This window comes from Macaca mulatta, chromosome 15 (assembly GCF_049350105.2).
Source record: "Macaca mulatta isolate MMU2019108-1 chromosome 15, T2T-MMU8v2.0, whole genome shotgun sequence".
Taxonomy (NCBI): domain Eukaryota; kingdom Metazoa; phylum Chordata; class Mammalia; order Primates; family Cercopithecidae; genus Macaca; species Macaca mulatta.
Genome location: NC_133420.1, coordinates 83647683 through 83669039, shown reverse-complemented (window position 1 = coordinate 83669039; position 21357 = coordinate 83647683). Strand labels below are relative to the sequence as shown.

Here is a 21357-nt window from a genome sequence, read left to right as displayed (position 1 = left end):
TGTGTTGCAGAATTACACAGCCCAAACACACACATTTCTGCCTATTAAACCAGCTTCTTTGTTTCTAAAGAGTTTAATGATACGGGTTTGCTATTTCCATTAGAGCATCCTTTCTCTGGCCAATCGGACAAAATAAAGTTAGCGAAGCCCTCACAGCACCCTATGAAAAATCTTTGCTCTTATACAGGATTAGATGCAGACCTCATCTTGACCTGACATCTGTAACCAGGTAAGTGTATGTGAGTAGGAACATAGACAGCAGTACTGTATCAGCAAAATCTATCATATTATTTGAAATCACCGGATATAATATTAAAGTGCATGGTTCTCTCCAGTTGTTCACATACCAAATCCAGATGGATGTATCTGCGATTTCTCCAAGCAGCCAAGAAAACCTTCAATAGTTCTGCTCAGTCATGTATGACTTTTTTTTTTTTTTTTTTTTTTTTGAGATGGAGTCTCGCTCTGTCTCCCAGGCTGGAGTGCAGTGGGGCAATCTCAGCTCACTGCAACTTCTGCCTCCCAGGTTCAAGCAATTCTCCTACCTCAGCCTCCCTAGTAGCTGGGATTACAGGCACGTGCCACTGCGCCCGCCTGATGTATGACTCTTTTACCCAGTAATCAAAACACATACGTACACACACACCGGCCCAAAAGAGGTGTTAAAACATACATATTACACATACTTTTTGCGGGGCAGGGTGGGGGCTATCTCAAAATTACCTCTTGGTGCCTTGTCAAGCTGTGGAGTTTTGACCACACACACCAATTGAGCCAATGAACAATTTCAATGATCCTGAAAGTTCTTAAGTCTTACGAATAATTATCAAGAGTTCTGAGATGATAGTTATCTGTAAATCAGCCTATGACAAAGCAAATTTCTTGAGTTACAATTAAAAGGCAGTTATGCTTGAGGCGAACATCAACTAGTTAGAGCAAGGTCAGCTTGTACAAGCTGACATAAATTATGAGAATGATGCTGTATCTCTAGAAGTTGAATATTCTGTGGCTTCTTTGTAAAACTACAGATCTAGTGGGTTATGGGAAGAAAGGGTGAACAAAAGATAAATATTTCCTTTATTTTTATCATCTTGAGCTGTTTAGTTAACCCTGTTTCCCAAAAACAACACAACCTCTGTGACCAGTTAACTAAGAAATTATTTCCTTGGCAGCAAACCCAGAATTTCATCACTTACTCTTGTAAATAGGAAGAAAGTAATTTACTAGTAGAGTTTGGTAGAAAAATTCTTTAATCAAAACAAGTTTACACGTTGAACTTATGGCTTAACTAGAATAAATCTAAGTTAAAACTGTATAAGGATCAAACAGATAATGACTGGTATATATGCAGGTTCTCTCAAAACAGTGATTCCTAGTTCCACTGTAAGACCTCATAAAAGCAAAACTTCAATTCTGTAGATGAAAACAGTTATCCCAGAGAGTCAACCATACAATGTCATACACAGACACTGGTCTTAAGCCATTTTTTTCCATATTCATATAGTTTCAAAACATGAGAAGTATCCTACTTACTGAAAAATGCCAAATGACCTAATATTCAAAATATCTTAGAAATGCTATCATTTAGTTAACATACCCTTAAATTCTGTAACATTGATTTCACCCTGTATTTAGTCCATACACGTCAATGTACAGACTATCAAAGTACTATGTTGGAAGAACTAGTGTTTGTATTTTTGGAATCTAGAAAATAAAAATAATATAGCCATAATTTCAAATAGGTGAGTTTCCTTATATAGCATTTATTTATATTTATTGTCTAAGCATCATGATTTTTTCTTCCAATTAAGTACTACTTAGTGATTTCCTGAAGACATCTTTAACATTTCTCAAAAATAAACTTAGTTTTCAGTTTTAATTACTAGTGCCTGCCTATAAAAGGACCTTAAATGATTTAACCCTAAAGCCAGATTCATTCCTATATATAGCCAGTCAGTTATCTGCAGAGAAGTCCTAAGACTTCACTGAATGTCCAGCCACAAAACTAAATTACCTTCAAAAATTAACATCATGTTTTATAGTTTGTAGATTTCTGTCAGTTCAATGTCAGTTACTTAACTAGTTGTCATACCAAAACAAACCATACAGACTTTTGATAAAAAGGGAGTGAGTACTTGTATAGAAGTAACATTTTATCTACCATAAAAATGCTCAACTTCTACAAAACCCACAAACAGTGAAAAGACAGTCTGGTAAATCCAAAGTTTGTAAAAACTATGCACAAAACCCACGGTATTTGGGGAAAGAGGCAAGGTTTATACAAGTAGCAGTTTTAAAAATGTAACTTTGTTCTACTATCAATTACACATTAACATACACACACTAATTGAAAATATGCTACAACCATGTCTGGAAAAGCAGTTTAACATTTTCTAAATGGATTTTATCCCACATTTACTGTATAATGTAGCTGTTAATACTGCACAAGTATACTTAGCGATAATGTTTACTTTAAAACAAAGATAAAGGGATCTTCTCCCCCGTAACAAATTTTCAACATCAAACCTATGCTTATAAAAATTTAAAACTTTCAGCAGTCTATTTCAAATGAAAGCCATTACAAACTTCTCAAGTGTTCTCTATATTCCCGGTATGTCAACCTAGTTATCTAGTGTAGAATCCTTCAGAGAGATTTCAGTCTCTCTCTCTTCACTGGATGGCCTGAAGAAAAGGGGGAAAGAAAGGTACAATAACTGGAATTAGGATTTTCTCCTAATGAAGAAAAAAAGACATTAAGTCTGCATTATATTTTTAAACTCATGAAAAGACTGAAATCAAACCAAAAATAAACTTGACTTATTAGAACAGTCATTATTTTTTTCTTCTTCAAAACTGTTACATCTTCTTCCCAAAGTAATATGCAGATGAAGCAAAATAACTCAGGAAAGTGTCACAGACCAAGCCTTTTCCATCATTTCTAGCTTAAAAGTGATTATTAAAGAACATGAGCGTGTTTTGTATCTGTGATACCAACACATTTCAAAATCTTAACAAAAAGTGAGGTTGATATACACATAGACAACAAGATTTCCCTCAATTTCAGAATTAGAAGGGATGCTTCAAAGTCCTTCAAATACACAATGGAACAAACCAAGACTTCAACTATGGCTCCATAGCCTATTTTAGGGTGGGTATTAAAAAACAGCCTGTGATGGCCGGGTGTGTTGGCTCATACCTGTAATCCCAGCACCGTGGGAGGCCGAGGTGGGTGGATCACCTGAGGTCAGGAGTTTGAGGTCAGGCTGGCCAACATGGTGAAACCTCCTGTCTACTAAAAATACAAAAATTAGATGGGCGTGGTGGCAAGTGCCTGTAATCCCAGCTACTGGGGAGGCTGAGGCAGGAGAATCACTTGAACCCAGGAAGTGAAGGTTGCAGTGAGCAAGATCATGCCATTGCACTCCAGCCTGGGCAACAAGAGAGAAACTCTGTCTCAAAAAAAGAAAAAAAAATAGCCTGTGATTCTCCATCTAACTGTTTACAATTATCCTCTCACAATTCACAAAAGTGTGAATGCAAGTCATTACTAACAGTATCTCAGTAAAAGAAGTCCAGGAGCAGATATTTTCTTTTTAACTGCATTCCCAGCGAGCTCCATTCCCTTGAATTCAGTGGCAAAGTCATTGTCAATAAAAGGTTTTTACTCTTCTGCCTTTTTGAATTGTATCTTGCTTACTGAATTCAGGAATTGGGTGATCAAAAGATAATTGCTTATACTAAAATAACCTTGGAACAGAACTGTGATTAAAAACTTGAATAATAAAACACACAAGACCCATTAAAACCTATTCCTCACTTTTTCTTTGTGCTGGCTTCATGGTTGTCTTTGCTCTCTTCATTGCTCTCCCCGTTATGTTGTGGTTGATTACCGTCTTGAGCATCAGATCCTCCATTTAGAGTCTTTGACCCTTGAGAAGGAATCCAATGGAAAAACTTTGTTAAAAGCTTACAAAATAATAACTGAAAGTATCTACTAAAAAGTTCCAAAAACAAAATACAACATGGCCCTCGTGTTTCTACTAGTTTCTTTTATTTGAAATTACATTGTAATACAGCCCTCTCTTGAATGTTAGAATTGGGTTTTAATGCTTTATCAAAAAGAGGGGAGCGGATCACCACCGGAGGCTTTGGGTAGCTAAGGTACCATAAAAAGCAGTTTAACTGTATCTATGGTACAGGAAGTGGATTATTAATCTGGTTATTCTGGTGGTTACTATTACCAGGAAGACTACAGGGTGTTAGAATTGTTAGCATATTGATTTATTCTACTACTAAGAAAAAGCAATGTGAATCAAATTTTAAAATTTATTATTTTAGAACAAAGTGCTAAAGGAGTATTTCCTAATTGATATTTTTGTGCCTAATAAATAAGGGGGGGTTTTCCTGTAAGTCATATTAATAATTCTCTAAGGGGACCCATATCATTCCCCAAAAAAGCAACAACAACAACAAAAAAACAAAAGAAACAACCGCTTTTGAAATGCCAGCTTCTACCTTAAGCAGATGCCACTAAGATGTTTAATAACAAGACTGGAAGAGCTGATAACGGTACTATGATTCTGTTTTAAGAGTATTTCATACATTCTGAAATGTTGATGAGTGAAATGATATGTCTGGGATTTGTCATAAAACAACTTTTAAGAGGGGCACAGAGAAAGCTTTTGGGCTACAAAAGCACAATGATCATAAACTGAACTACCAAAGCTGGATGACAGGGATATGGGAAGTTATTTCTAATGTTATAAATTTTTACTACAAATGAAAATAACTACTGTTAGTAAAAAATACTAGCAGGATTTAACTACTACTAAAAGTTAGTAAAAAAGCAGCTAGGGTTGAGTGCTTTACATATATGCTACACATCTAAGTGCTTTATAAGACTTTCTCGCTGGGTGCGGTGGTTCATGCCTATAATCCCAGCACTTTGGGAGGCCGGGGTGGGTGGATTATCCAAGGTCGGGAGTTCAAGACCAGCCTGACAAACATGGAGAAATCTAATTTTTCCATGTAAATTTGTAAAAATACAAAATTAGCTAGGTGTGGTGGCACATTTCTGTAGTCCCAGCTACTCTGGAGGTTGAGGCAGGAGAATCACTTGAACCCAGGAGGCGGAGGTTTTGGTGAGCCGAGATCACACCACTGCACTCCAGCCTGGGCAACAAGAGTGAAACTCCATCTTTAAAAAAAAAAAACAAAAATACTTCCTCATTTAATGTAGGTAAGGTACAGAATTGTTTTGGAAATATTTGAATATACATAAGTTCAACTTGCAGATGGGACCCAACTCTAAACGTGAAATTAGTTTATGTTTTGTACACACCTATAAACATAGCCTAAAGGTAATTTCACACAATCTTAATTTTATATATGAAAGTTTGTATACATTTAAAACCATTAGAAAGCAAAGGTGTATCTTAGCGACCCATATGGACAATCTGTGGTTGCTTGGCATCACCATCATTGTTGACTAAATTTATATGCTACCAATGAGAAATCATTGTCTTTATTCACACATAAGTACTTTATAGTAAAAAATATGACGTGGCATTAATACAGTGAAAATACAGTCTGTTCAAGGTAACTCAGCAGCATCATCAGAATACTTGTATTAGCCTGTCAACAGCAACAAGTAATGGCAGGTGTAGTCTCCACCTATGATGCTGTGTTTTAAAAGGCTACTGTATGCTATTTTACTTTTTAGGTGAGAAGAAAACATCAGAAGCAGCTGAGCAACCAGGAAGTAGGTCCTCTAGGGATGAGGAGACATTGTGATGGATGGCTTTTTAAAAATGTTTATCCAGAGTCATCTGCCTCATGAACAATGGTTTCTGCCTTAGAAGTCTAATAGAAACTGACATGACTTTTTTGTTCTGAATGCACACTGCTCTAGTCCTTCAATAAGCCCATCACATTTTCACCATTTTGCCTATGTATACTTTTTCTGTGGTGTTAACACTGAAACTATGCATCAAAGCCATTTTTAAGAGCAGTCCTGGCAAATGGTTCAAAAAACTGGCGTGAAATTGTTGGCTTTTTATCACATACCTGTTTGTTCCTTTTCTAGCTTTTTGTTTGGCCCTTTCTTCCCTTGATCTTTGGTTTTATTCGCTTCCTCATGCTGTCTTTGTTCAGCAAGAGATTTATTCAGCACTTGTGTGATCACGGAATCTCCTTCACCAACCAAAAACATGTTCTTAAACTTGTTATACAACATTGTAGACTTTTCCATGATAACCTGACTAACTTTGAATCGTCGTATCTGAGAAAACAATATACATTCATCATAATTGTTTGCCTAATTGATTTAAATAATTTTTAAATGAAGTAATGACAAAATTCAAAGAATCTACATGACTTGAAATCACTTACTTTTTTCAGTGTAGTGATCATCTCTGTGTGTTTCTGAGCTTGTTGCATTGTGACCTGAAGTGAAGCAAGTTCATCCAAGGCCTCAATGCATCGGTTCACATCCTTCATGACAAAACAGTAATTTCATAGCTGTTAATTATCATAATACTTATAATCTGTTTCTAAAGATCACTTAAAAAAAATAAGGTAGTGCAAAATGACCAGTAATTTATCCCTTATCTTAAATTTACATACTCATAAGATCATGTGAGAAAATCAAAGATGAAGCTATAAATGCAGTACTGTAGTTTTAAATGAAGTTAAACACTTACAAGATTATCAATTTTGAGGGAATTTTTAATCTCAGCATGTATCCTTTGAAGTCGAGAATCCATTGATGTTTCTATAAATTAAAATATGTGAAAAACAGTGAACAGTTTTTCCAAAACCAGTATTTCTGTATACAGGCTAAGTATAATGAATTAGTGGACTCAAAAAAAAAAAAGTTCTGTGATCTTTACTAAGAAGCTCACAGATACACACAATAGCTTAACATAAGTACTTATTGCCATTTTTAGCGTCTGGATGCGGAAAGCAACATGCAGTGTAAAAGCACAAAACCACCGCCTGGCTGCGTTTTTTCTACAATGAATAGTCTGCATATGATAACTCCTCTGCTCTCCAGTCCCTAAACACCGGCTTTTCCTTATGTTTAACCAAGGGATTTGTCTGAAATGGGAAAGCATCCAGCTTTCAGCAAGTGTACTAAAATTTGACACTGTCAAATAATTAATGAGCATTAAACAAAGACAACTTAAGTTCACTTGATTATGCTTAAAATACAATGCAATTCATATAAAGCCCATTAGGGATTTGAAAAAGTATATTTGTAGGATATGAGTATGAAATGATTCCAAAACCTATTAATACACGAAAAGTTATGTCTATGTAACTTCCTTTCCATGTATAATTTTATGTATCTTAGAAAGTGAAATAACTAACCTCGCTTCTTCTCCACTTTCTTAACTTCTGGCTTCTTTACTTCATCTTTATTCTGCCTATCAAATGTTAACACAAATATTTCAAAACATTGGAACTTTGTGACTGATTACTAAATGCCCACAATCCCTATGCAAAAACTAAAAATGTTTTCCTTAAAACAAGTCAATAACCTAGACTGCAAAGGAACTGACTGTAGGAATTGAATGGTGCAGTTCCATAGCATAAATATAAGCAAAACTCAAATTAACATGCTAAATTAAATCATATCTAACTTTTCAGTGACATCATAAATAGTGTGTTGCTAGAAGAACGATTTCAGGGTCACTGGACAAATAAGCCACAATGGGAAGATAATACCTATAAATATTTAATGGCTTCTACATCAATTCTTTTAAAAGCCGCATGTTAAAATAGACCAATTTAATTGTTGTGCACGTAACACGTAGATAAATGAGTTTTGAAGTTAGCCTTAACGTTAAATAGACGTAAGATACCATTTTTTTTTTTTTTAATTTTGGCCAATATATCAAACTTGAATGACGTCCAGTAACATTCACTAACATTTCACAAATTAAAAGGTACCATTTTATTGTCAATCACAAAAATCACCACTTAAAATTAAAATCTTAATTTCTAGTATCTTAGCCTAGAGTTCAGGCCATATTATGAACCAATTCAAATAGACAAGAACAAAAAATATCTAAAAATCAGGTTTTTTTTAAAAAAAAACTTTATTTTAAAATTTTGGTTACAGTTTCATTTTTTTCTTAACAAGTCTACTACTGTTTAATCTCTCAGGATTAAAAAAACATTTATTAAGATTCTAAAGAATTAAACAACAAAGGAATGTCAAGGGAAGGGCCCCATTCTCAGGGGGTATAACTGCTATTCCAGTTTAATAACTAGCTTCAAAACAAAATGAATTTTTATATTTTCTAAATGAATAATGTACAACCACCATCTTCGTCTGAGCTTATTACTTTCAAACACAAAGCTTCATTTTAAGCTTGGTTAAAAAAAAAAAAAACAGGAATGATGGCCGACCTTAGTATGTAGTGTGTACCTTACATGAAATTTGTTAACAATCATAACACAGTAATGCCATTAATAATGAAGTCCTCAATTTAGAATCTGGAACATTCTTCCATCAATGGGGGGAAGGGGGAAATTCAGTCCAATGAGTCTGTCTCAAGATCTTCATCTCTTGTTTGCTCCACTTGTATTCTCTTTTCAGTAACTGGATTAATGCTTTGAGCCCAAAATGAGATATATTTTTTATTACTGTAGATTACATGTTGTTTGGCTGGGAATACAATACAATAAACTTTATTTTGCATAATGCATTTCACACAAGCTGCATCTGAAATGCTTTACAGAGCAAAACTGTCCAAGTACAAAGTTTTGTAATAACAGGAGAAGGAAAGAAAACACAAATATTAGAATTTGAGAAAGTTACATTGGAGGACATTCAAAAGAAACTGAAATACATAAAGTTAACTTTAAGATACTAAAGAAGGGTTGGGCTACATATACTAATAACAACTAATTTTATATCTTAATTTTGGGAGCACAATAAAGTCAAAAGCAACAAACAGTCCAACAGCTTTTCAGTGAAAAGATAGAATAGAAAATGATAGGTGACAAAGAATAACTTAAATATTTACAGAAGTGCTTAAAGTCTAACAGATTAGAGGGAATAATATTTTTGAGCTTTAGATAAGTTATTTAAATTACTCCCTCAAGGAGCTAAAACTACTTGTATATCCTCCAAACTAAGAAAGCAGAGTAAAACACTGTACTTGTCAAGAAAGACTTTGGCTTACGGATATATTATATAAAGAAAAAGAGTACAAAATTATTCCAAGAATCGTTTCACTGCTCATGATTAACTTTGTCTTATTGACCTAGAGCATGTTTTAAAAATCACCTCACTAAAACAACAAAAAAAAACAAAGTTTAGTCAGAATGTAAGACGCTTCACAAGGAAAGAAAAGCATGTCAGAGAAAGAACTCAGAAGTGACAGTCTAAAGGTAACTAGGAAAGCAAATGTAATAAAGACACGAAGTCTGTTTATTATCATTGCTATTACTTTTCCTTCTAGTAATAAAATAATAAGGGGAAAGAAATTCCCCATGGCAAGTATGGTCTCTATCAAAATTTAAGAGAAAACAGCTTTGAATTTGATTTATATTGCACATATATAATAATGTACACCCTGTCAGCCTTCAGTTTTACTTTTACTGGCTTCCTGGGTTTCCAAATGTGCTTTTGTTACTTTTGCTGGTCTTTAGGGTGAGGCCTCCTTGGTGGTGTGGTGAATAAGGGTATTTCCTGCATTCTTTCTCCACCAGTATATTATCAACCCTCCTTCTATATGTATTATATCATACAAACAAATAGTAGAGGATGAGTACACTTATTGCAAAGCCACTATCAAATCCTATCAGCACTTTGTTTAAATTCAAAAATAATTTACAGAGTGACTGCCTGAGTCAATTTCATCCTCTCAGAAAAGAATGAAGCCTGAAATAAGATCATCATCATATACTGAAGATTTTTCTAACACATGGGAAAAGTCACTTCTTCAAAAGGCTTCATAAAGTCTGGAAAATGAAAGTCTATTATTTAAAAATTCCATGCTAGCCTTTAAAAAGAACCCAAAATTTAGAAAAAAAAAAATACTTACTGCTCAGTTTCCATTTGTTCTTCTTGCTTGCGTTTTCGATCTGCTGCTTCTTTCTCATGTTGGCCTTTCAGCATATTCCTTCGGTGAGCAGTCTGAAAGTTCCTCCCACCTTTTCTCTTCTGTTTTGAGAATTAGGATGGTTTCAGTTAACTATAAAGTCAGTGACTAGTGCTTATGGAATTACAACCTTGTGAAAAGCAGCAGCTAGTTTTTAAAAAAGGGATGAATACTCAAATTAGCAACCTAAAAATAGTCTTTGAATTACACCTATCTCTGCAAGTTTAACTGTGATTAATGACCATGAAATAATCATCTTGTTTTATGCCCGGCTGTAGGAGTGATGTCCTTTGGATAAAATGTAGTATGTCTTTCTGTTTGCCTCTCTACAGAGTGAGTTAACTTGAGTAGTGACAAGCACACTACATGACCTATCCAGTTTAAAATTTTTGGTTTCTAAAAGATTAAGAAATGAGCCAAAAATCAGATAAAAGCAAACAAAAGATTTGCATGACCTGGATCTGTAAATCTCTAAGGCTATACACAAAATTTTATTTTCTACACAAAAGGATACACAGCTTTAGTAAGATTCCCAACCACTATGGCGTCCAAATAAAGTTACATACCACTGATAAAATGTACAATAGGCCTGAAGAGTGTTAAGAATTTCTTGGGGGTAAATAACAAAAATCTCTATATAAATCCACCTCTTTTAACATGTGTCTTCACTGGGCACGGCCTATTTCATCTACCTTTTCTAGACAGATGGAGTTATTGGAAAGGTACTGTTTAATTTCCAGATCATAATTGTAAAACAGTAAGATAAATTTAGAGAACAGACAATAAAGGGACATTTTAAATATGCTTTGTAACATAGCTAATTCAAGTCTATTCAAAAACGTGAACAAATTCAGTTTAACTGCCACTGATATTTATAGACTTCCTCCAAAATATTAAAAGCTCCTTAACTAGGTAAAGATTAAGAAATACATAAACGGCCAGGTGTGGAGCCTGTAATCCAGGCACTTTGGGAGGCCAAGGTGGGAGGATCATCTGAGGTCAGGAGTTCAAGACCAGCCTGGCCAAGATTGCAAAACCTCGTCTCCACCAAAAATACAATAATTAGCTGGTAGTGGTGGCACACGCCTGTACTTCTAGCTACTCAGGAGGCTGAGGCTGGAGAATTACTTGAATCCAGGAGGCAGAGGTTACAGTGAGCCAAGATCGCGCCATTGCACTCCAGCCTAAGCAACACAGTGAGACTCCATCTCAAAAAAAAGAAAAGAAAAAAATATACATAAAAACTAAGAATAGAACAGCCATTTTATATATGTAGACTTTATACCTTTTCACCTTCTTGATCATCTCCTTCTTCTTCAGAATCGGAAGTTGATGTAACCCCTGTTTTAGCTAGATTTTTCCTTTTTGATTCAACTTCTTTCTTCCCCTCTTTTTTGTCTGGCTCTTTTCTTGGCTTATCTTCCTCCTTCTGGCCCTCTTCATCCTTCTTAAGCTGCTTTTTAGGTTGTTTTTCCTCTTGCCCCTTTTTCTTACTTTTGTCCTCTTCAGTAATGCTATTTCAGAGAACATAACAATGTATATTTGTCATTCAACTATATTCTCCCAGTCAAGTGAACAGTATTTTAGGTATCAGTAAGCTATAATTTTTAATTTAAAGGCAACCTAAAGTAAAACAGAGTGTCTTCACTATCCAATCATAAAAGGAATTCTGTCGCAGAACATCCTTTTGGTATAAATTAGAAGCTATAAGGTGGGCAGATCCCTGGCTCTTATCGAACTTAAATTCTACATATTTGTTAAGAATAAACTATGTTTAAAAAGTAGACATACTGGGAGAAATGGAATTGCAGAAGTGAAATCAAATACGGTCATTTTAGAACTCATACAAATATTCTTTGCAGGGTAAAAAGGTCGCAACTTAAGCATGTAATGATAAATACACAGCCAATTAAGCATGTTTTCAGACAGTGCTGTGCTGACTAGCACCTAAGTATTCCCATCACCACTGAATTTCACAGAGACCACTAAAACAAGAGAAACTACCTAAACTGCTCAATAATCCTAATTACTGCTGCATATTTATGCAAGTTGGTACTACAGAAATAGGCTCTAAGAGAATCAAATTATGCAAATACTAACCACGTAATTACTTTTATGGTTGATACATATTCTTCCAAAACAATTCCTTTATAAATAAACACTTAAAGCTCGAATAAGCTGTTTAAAAACTATAACCTTTTGACTGTCCAAAGAATTTCACTGAGATTTTCTCAAATTATTCAGTTAAATCAATGAATTTGAGAGCTCAAAGAGACTTATTCAGTTCAACCTCTTCCATTTGACAGATGAGAAAATGATGATGCAAAAGGTCAAATAACAAGCCCAGTATCTGAATTCCAAATCCATTAACCTCTTTCCAGACAAGTGATTCCTTGACCACTTAAGAACTGTTAAGTTGGAAGAGAAGAAATTTACTTTTGCCCCTTTACAAACTTTTTATTACATAATTATCATTGGGTATGCTTATTTTCTAATGGTCCTATGGGTTTCATCCTTTTAACTTTAGCCTCTCTGGGATTAAAACCATCCTTTTAATAAATGAAAGTAAAAGCATGCAAGTGAAACTATTTGCTTTCTTCAGGATATCTACTGATGTATATCTTTTGATAATCAGTTTCCTAAAAATGGGACTAGAGTCCCATTTAAAAAGGCATTTCTTTGTCTCTTAAACAATACTGGCCAACTACTTTTCCCAAAATGTTACACCTGTATGGAAGGAAATAGCTATGAAAAATACAAATACCATTTGACCCAGCAAATCTGCTTCTAACAATGTATCCTAACCAATATATTTGCATTATGTACAAAATAGATGACAATGTTTTTAAAATCGTGTATCAATACATAGGATAGATCTTAAGAATTATAAAACATATACAGTGGGATACCATACAGCACGTCTTTAAAAAGTGACTTTAAGGATTTATTTTAAAAATTTATCCTAAGGTCATAAAAAAGACTATTTCAAGGTGTGAAATAATCTTTGTGCCAAAACAAATAATTTGCATAAAGATGACTATCACTGCTTGCTACCAATGAGTCTTTTCCCAGTGGTTCTTCCATAAAATACAGACTTGTGACAATTTCCCTTTTTAGTAGTTCAAGAGATATTAGCAAAGTTGTATTTGTAAATTTATTAATATTTTAATATATGTTAATATAAGCAAAGACTAATGTAAACACAACCCCAAATACTTCAGTAGGCTTTAACAAACATTTCTGAGGATTGTGAGTTGGTTTTTAGCTCTTCTGGGCTCTATTTTACTGTCGTGTCACATCAGTACCCATGGCAAAGAAACAGACGCTAAGAGATACATGGTGTTCTAATGGTGAAGAGCAGAAGTTTAAAAAGAGCTTACACAGTTTAGTTCTGCACTCCACTGAGTATGTGCCCAGATACACAACCAAGAGTAGTTACAGCTCACACTCAGCCTACGTACAGCATGAATAAGAAATAAATGTTGTAAAGGCTACTGCTGTTTTAGGGTTGTCCACTGCCTCAGGAAAAAGCTCACTAATAGAGAAACTGACACCAGGACCAAAAACCTAAAACATGTAGTGACTTGCTTTTGGGGCTGGGAGACTGGAAACCCTAATACGTTATTATACAATGGGTAAAACCATTGGACAGTAGTACAAATAAGAAAATACATTCAATGAACTTGTGGCTTTGGATGAAGAAGCTTCAAAATGGAATACTGGCAGCATGAAATGACCATCAAGATAAATCTGATAGTGTTCAAGAAAGAGATGTGTTCAAAAAAGATTAGCCTATTTTCAAGGAAGGATGTAGGACTTTCGAACAGGGTGATAGCCTGAGTCAAAGACCCAATAAAGGGTATAGCTGCAATCCTTAAGAATTAAAACTGAGCCGGGCGCGGTGGCTCAAGCCTGTAATCCCAGCACTTTGGGAGGCCGAGACGGGCGGATCACGAGGTCAGGAGATCGAGACCATCCTGGCGAACACGGTGAAACCCCGTCTCTACTAAAAAATACAAAAAACTAGCCGGGTGAGGTGGCGGGCGCCTGTAGTCCCAGCCACTCAGGAGGCTGAGGCAGGAGAATGGCGTGAACCCGGGAGGCGGAGCTTGCAGTGAGCTGAGATCTGGCCACAGCACTCCAGCCTGGGTGACAGAGCGAGACTCCGTCTCAAAAAAAAAAAAGAATTAAAACTGGACTTCCTTAATCCTTCAGATGGACAAATGATTCCTGAGGGATGGTTTCTCAGAAAAACCTATAAACTCAAGTATCTGTTATAAACTCAAGTATCTGTTATTAAATATATAAAGATGAGCATGTCTGAGAAAAGCCTTACGAATAATTGCATAGGAAGCTGACCAGAATTAAACACACATACAAAAGTATTATATTACCAAAAGTGACACCAGACTGCATCAAGAGAAAGTGAGAGAAGGATAAGTTCCTAAAAAGGAACACCGGGCCCTCAGATTACTATGGTCTGAAAGCAGGCTGAGAAAGCTGCTCAGCTGATAAGCAGGGCGGTATTTTCCAATGACCTTTTCAGATGCAACAAAGGATGATACTGAAAAAGTAGAGAAGTTCCAGAGGAATCAGCCAAAAGCCATGAATACAAACGGAGTGGGAAGCATACTCCCAGGGAAAACTGGGACCTAATCAGGGAACACTAATTATATCCAAAATTGAGGGATCTCACAATATTTTCCCAGCAGAATTTCAGATTTCCAAGGGAATAATGACTGCAAACTCACCTGTTAAGTACCCAATTTCTTAATTCCACTACAATAAAGTATACTGTATTTTTTCTGCCAATATTTTTAAAAATTGACAGGTAAAAATTCTATGTGTTTACGGTGTGCAACACAATGTTCTGATGTATGTATACATTGTGGAATGGCTAAATCAAGCTATTTAATGTACTACCTACCTCACATACGTATTTTTATTTCGTGATGAGAACCCTTAAAGTCCACTCTCTCAGTAATTTTCAAGTATACAATATATTGTTATGTGTCACTATTTTTCAAAGTAAATACAGACCGGCAGTAAAATTCTTTAAATATATTTTGGTTGAAACATACCGATTCTCTAACAGTGTTCTACAATTAGAATTTTCTATAATCAGTTCATTCAAAACAATGTAAATCTATGCTTAATAGACATACCCCACTTAAGCCTTTCAAATCTTTAAATACAATAGCCACAAAAAGTTTTTCTCCTCCTTTGTCTAAATATACTGTATTCCTTCTGGCAAAGATGCCCCAAAAAAGCCAAAGTAAAAAGGATCCAAGTAGAAAAGGCAGCAAGGGAAAAATGCAAAAAAACCAAAAAACACTCGTATTTCCTGGATAACTGAATAATTATTCTGAAATGCTTTAAAAATTAAATTTACATACAAAAATTATTTTAGCCCATTTTTAAATAAAGCACCTATTCTGGAGGAGATTTAAAAAAAGATCTGGGCTGGGCGTGGTAGCTCAAGTCTGTAATCCCAGCACTTTGGGAGGCCGAGACGGGCGGATCACGAGGTCAGGAGATCAAGACCATCCTGGCTAACACCCTGAAACCCCGTCTCTACTAAAAAATACAAAACAAACAAACAAACAAAAAAAACCCCACAAAAACTAGCCGGGCGAGGTGGCGGGCGCCTGTAGTCCCAGCTACGCGGGAGGCTGAGGCAGGAGAATGGCGTAAACCCGGGAGGCAGAGCTTGCAGTGAGACAAGATCCGGCCACTGCACTCCAGCCTGGGCGACAAAGCGAGACTCGTCTCAAAAAAAAAAAAAAAGATCTGTAGGCTAGCCACAGTGGCTCACACCTATAATCCCAGCACTTTGGGAGGATGAGGTGGGAGAATCGTTTGAGACCAGCCTGGGAAAGATGAGACCAGTCTCATGAAAAAAAATTAGCCAGGTGTGGTGGCACATGCCTGTGGTCCCAGCTACTTGGGAGGCTAAAGTGGGAAGATCCCTTGAGCCCAGGAGTTTGAGGTTACAGTGTGTGACTGCACCACTGCACTGCAGCCTGGGCGACAGAGTGAAACCCCATCTTAAAAAAAAAAAAAAATTTTTTTTGACATTGCTTCAAATATATTCTGTGTAAAATTCCCGAAACATAACATCTTGCCCAATTTCTCTATTATGTATTTGACTTTGTATTATCTAAGTATCTATATAAATTGATATACCCAAAAGTCTTAATTAATGAAATGATAAACAGCCATTCCTTACCAATTTTTACTTTACAAAGTTTTTCCAGTTTTTTCTGTAATTTTAAGAAATATCAAAATAACAAACATCCTGTAAAACTGATAAAAACGCAGAGATATGTGCTTGTTTAAAGTCAAATGTCTCATTTATTGCATAACTAATTATACATTAAAAATAAACTCACATGTCACTCTCTGAAGGACAGGGTTGTTTTACCATTTTGGGTCGGCCTCTTGGTTTTGGAATCTTGACTTCTGTAGCTAATATACACATGGAAAAAAAATCAGTAACTACTAGTTTCTAGTTAAGATACAAATCTGATATAAATATTAGAAATGATACATACTATATAAGAATATGAGTAGCTTATTAGATACAATTATTGCTAAATTTAAAAAACACCTCCCCACCATGATTCAAATGAGCAACAACAAAAAATTTATAAAGAGGTAAACTGAGTAATCCTCAATTTGTCCTTATTATGACTGAGAGGGCTTAAAACATTTTTCTCTATCATTTTGACAGTAATGTCACAAAATTCAACTTTAGAATAGGAAGCAGCACTTATATTTAATATTCATATACATATTATATATAATATTACTTATGCAGTTACGTATCTTTGGAAGTTCATACTAGAATTCACTGAGTTTCCTAGCACTATTTTATCCACTACAATATTAAACTCCAAAATATTATGTAAATAAAAATTTTTTTTCTTTTCTTGGTATTACTCATCTTACCCCCCATTTTCAGTAAGAATCCTAGTAAAAAGAAAAAAATTCAATTTTGGTTTTGTTTTACTTTGTATTAGGAAGATCTTTCCAAAATATTTCCAATTTGCCAAATTAAGAAAATACTTTTACAGAGCTGCATACTGTAAAAATCAAAATCCCTATCAACAGAGAACGCAAAAATTTAAAATATTAATGGCTTTAATCAAATGCTATTTCTCACTCTCTGATTATAACTCCATTTTGAAATCTTATGACTCTTAAGTGAAAGGTAAAATAAACCCATTATTCATGATAATTTTAACCTCACCACAGCCTCTCTTACCACTATTTAGGGAAAACATAACAGAGATAAAGCAAAGTTTATTTCAAATTTAAATACTTTGAAACAGAGCACAAATCATGTTTACCTCCTTTGAAATCTGTATGTTACACACAATCAATTGCCTATTCGCTTCATTCCAAAATATCTGAGGCAGCAACACTTTAAATGGACTGGAATATTAATCACAAGCCAAACAGATATTTAAACATCAGTAATCCTACCTGCAGGTCGTCCTCTTTTAGGACTCACTTTTAGATTAACAGATGCTGTTGCTGTTGTCACTACTCCTGCCTCCTCAGTTTCTACTTGTTTTTCTGCCTGAATTACAAAAATTTAATTAACTTATTTAGCAAATAGTAGGCACTCAGAAAGTTTAATTCCATGGCAAAAATATGCCAGTCTATGGTAACGTGAATTCAAGTACAGATATAACCTCTATATGATCTTTGTTATTTTTCAACAATCAGAGTAACATCTTCAAACTTAGTTTATAACTCTAGTGAACAATTCTTAAAAATTAACTTCTTAGAAATGAAGTCATTTGTAAAAATAAAGCTAATATTCTTGATGCAACATGGAGAACAAAGTATGTCATTACACTGCAACTAACACACTGCTTTTTCTAATTCTTCGTTCATATAGACACGTTTTATTTCTAAACTGAGACTCTGACCTAACAGTTCTCTAGGAGTTATTCTTATTTCCCATAAGAAGGGATTTACTACAGCATAGAGTAAGGAATCCTCTGACCATTTGCAAACTCTAATGCCCTTTGATAATTGCTGGTATGACTCTCCTGGAGAGAATGGCCTCAAAAGAGAATCAGTATTATTGATTTAAGCATTAGCATGGAACAAAGGTTAATAACCACAAATTAGAAACGAAATGTAAACATGAGGCAGCAGTTGGTACTATCATAACTGCAAGAGGAGGAAAGAGAGAGACCAAAGGAGATGGGCTCCTTTCCCATCTCCCCCAACTCTTTAGAATTCAGCATTAACTGTATCACTAAAGATATAAGCAAGGCACTCAAAAACATGCATAATCCAATCTCATTGATTAAAAAAATTAAAAATTGCCTTTTCATCAATGATTTGATTTGTAAACATAATGCCCAGTGTTGGTAAGCAGGCGGAGAAGCATTCATACATTGACTATCAATGATCAATAAGCTGGTACCAATAAACTAATACTTTATGATAAAGAGCATCATTATGAATGAGTATTGGCAATATAGAATGTGCTAATCTCTATATAGGGCTGGACACAGTGGCTCACGCCTGTAATCCCAGCATTTTGGGAGGCCAAGGTAAGTGGATCACTTGTGGTTAGGAGTTCGAGACCAGCCTGACCAACATGATGAAACCCCTTCTCTACTAAAAATACAAAAAATTAATTAGCCAGGCTTGTGGTGCACACCTGTAATCCCAGCTACATGGGAGACTGAGGCAGGAGAATTGCTGGAACTCAGGTGGCAGAGGTTGCAGTGAACCGAGATTCGTACCACTGCATTCCAGCCTGGGCGACAGAGCAAGACTGTCTCAAAAAACAAAAACAAAAACAAAATCTTTATACGGCAATTCCACTTCTACGAATGTATCCATTTCTTTATTACGTTTTTAAACATTTCTTTTAATAACTGAAACATAATGAAGCATATTAAAAGTATTATTAAAACTCATCTAAGGTAACCCTTGAGTTCTCAGAGAACACTGAAAATTCCTCCCTGAACATTATTAGCTCAGGTTTTATTTCTAGAGTTTTAAGAACTTACAAAGTTGACCTGCCCCAATCCTGATTCGATAGCTCTGAGTCAGGGAACCAGGATTCTGTGTTTTTAAAAAGCTCCCCAGGTAACAAAGCTTAATAACTCAAGACTGAGAGCTCTTTTCCTACTGAGAAGAGGGCATAATTTGGCTAAAATTATAACTGATCAATTCTTTGGTGCAAAGACTACTCTCTTCACTTAACTTTCTGCTTCTGGAAATAAGACACTGAGTAAGAATTATAGGTAGGGTTGGGCGCAGTGGCTCATGCCTGTAATCCCACTCAGCACTTTGGGAGGCTGGGGCGAGCAGATTACTTGAGGTCAGGAGTTCAAGACCAGCCTGACCAACAAGGTGAAACCCCATCTCTATTAAAAATGCAAAAATAAGTCAGGCGCCTGTAATCCCAGCTACTCAAGAGGCTAAGGCAGGAGAATCACTTGAACCCAGGAGGTGGAGATTACAGTGAGCTGAGATCCTGCTACCACACTCCAGCCTGGGCAACAGAGCAAGACTCCATCTCAGAAAAAAATTAAAAAGTTAAAAAAAAAAAAAATTATAGGTAGAAGAGATGGTTTCTAAGGAGGTACCAATAAGTGTAACAAGTTCATCGATAATAATTAAAAATATATTAACACTAAGAGATCAGCCCTACCATGCATGTGTGTTCACGACTATTATAGCAAAATCATGCAAGTCAGAACCATTCCTCATGAAAATAAAATCAGAAACATTTTATCTAAAGAAAGGACCAATGAAGTTATGAAATACACATATTTAAAGTTTTTTCCACTCTTAGGATATGCTTAAATATTTAAACATCTTAAATGCAAATATTTTACACCATTGACTACAGATTTATTTCTTCCGTATTTTACTTGCTCTGAGACCTCTAACCCTTTAATTCATTTTCTCTTCATTTTTTACCCCACTTTCTAGCTCTAACAGCTTCCTTGATCTTAACTAAAAACACGCCACCTCACACGCACACAAAAACCTCATGGGATTACCATTCAAATGCATTCATAAGTCCTCCACATCCTTGTTTTGCTATATCTGTCCCACAAATCCTCAAGAAAGAGGTTACTATACAATTCTACCTTCTCTGTTCTATTATTCCCAGCTGCTGAGGCCTGCTGGGAAAAAAAAAATGTACATGCATTCATTTTATGCAATCTCAGTTGAGATCTCAAAGTCACTTTACCCTCTCTGATCAGGCCTCCTTCTCCCATCAACAGCTGCATCAACACTCAATCCATTCTTCCTGACTTGTACCACACCCAAAGTCTTGCTTTGATGTGGGTAGGGCAGAAGGGAGTAACGGCCATAGAAAGGAATTCCCTTAATTTCCTAGTGTCCCAAGAAATTTTCAGAGCCTCTTTCATCCCTCCCCTTCAGTGTTAGAGACTGTAACATCCATCTCTTCCTTGTTAAGTCAATTCCTTCAATGTCCCCTCCGTTCTCTCATCCAACACATATTTATGTAAAATAATTTATACTGACTCTACATCTTTGATCTTTCCTAATTTTTTTTTTTTTTTTTTGAGACAGAGTCTTGTTCTGTCGCCCAGGCTGGAGTGCAGTGGCCGGATCTCAGCTCACTGCAAGCTCCGCCTCCCGGGTTTATGCCATTCTCCTGCCTCAGCCTCCCAAGTAGCTGGGACTACAGGCGCCCGCCACCTCGCCCGGCTAGTTTTTTGTATTTTTTTTTTAGTAGAGACGGGGTTTCACCGTGTTAGCCAGGATGGTCTTGATCTCCTGACCTCGTGATCCGCCCGTTTCGGCCTCCCAAAGTGCCGGCATTACAGGCTTTCCTAATTTTGCAAAGAAAAAGTGTTAGGGCATCTACTGTCTTTTGTCATTTTAACACTTTCCCTTAGCCATGAAAACCCCTATTAAGTTGCCACATTCTCCTTTCCTTCAAAGATTTCAAAAGCACAGTGTAACTTAACCATTAAACATTTATTCTCTAACCCCTTAATCTAGTTTCTGTCCTTACCATTCAACTAAATGGAGTTCACCTGAAAGTATCCTAGAAGAGTCTATTTGGCAAGTATCTTACTGGGACCCTCTGTAAATCAGGACATTACTGACCACTTCTTCATTCTGGAACGTTCTCCCTTCCCTTGTTTAGCTTGATATCCTCTTAGATTTTCTCTTGACAGTTCATTCTCAGCCATAATTTCACAGAGCAACCTTCCCCGCTCTC

General features: G+C 35.8%; 1 protein-coding gene across 10 annotated transcripts in view; it reads right to left on the bottom strand.

The window, feature by feature from the left end:
* Nucleotides 1-1232: 1232 nt before the first annotated feature.
* PSIP1 (PC4 and SFRS1 interacting protein 1) overlaps nt 1233-21357 on the bottom strand; it is a 50599-nt gene continuing 30474 nt past the window's right edge. For 3 of the 10 annotated variants that reach the window (XM_015117652.3, XM_077966067.1, XM_077966068.1), the window contains exons 7-16: nt 17604-17700; nt 16508-16583; nt 11401-11629; nt 10059-10177; nt 7372-7427; nt 6702-6772; nt 6391-6492; nt 6067-6280; nt 3818-3929; nt 1233-2682 (exon numbers count right to left, since the gene is read on the bottom strand). In XM_015117652.3, the coding sequence (XP_014973138.1) occupies nt 2622-2682; nt 3818-3929; nt 6067-6280; nt 6391-6492; nt 6702-6772; nt 7372-7427; nt 10059-10177; nt 11401-11629; nt 16508-16583; nt 17604-17700 (1137 nt within the window). In that variant the 3' untranslated portion in view covers nt 1233-2621. Of the gene's footprint in view, nt 2683-3195; nt 3293-3817; nt 3930-6066; nt 6281-6390; nt 6493-6701; nt 6773-7371; nt 7428-8083; nt 8755-10058; nt 10178-11400; nt 11630-16507; nt 16584-17603; nt 17701-21357 lie in introns of those variants that run through there. The other 7 variants (XM_077966075.1, XM_077966076.1, XM_077966073.1 and 4 more) reach the window with 5 other exon arrangements.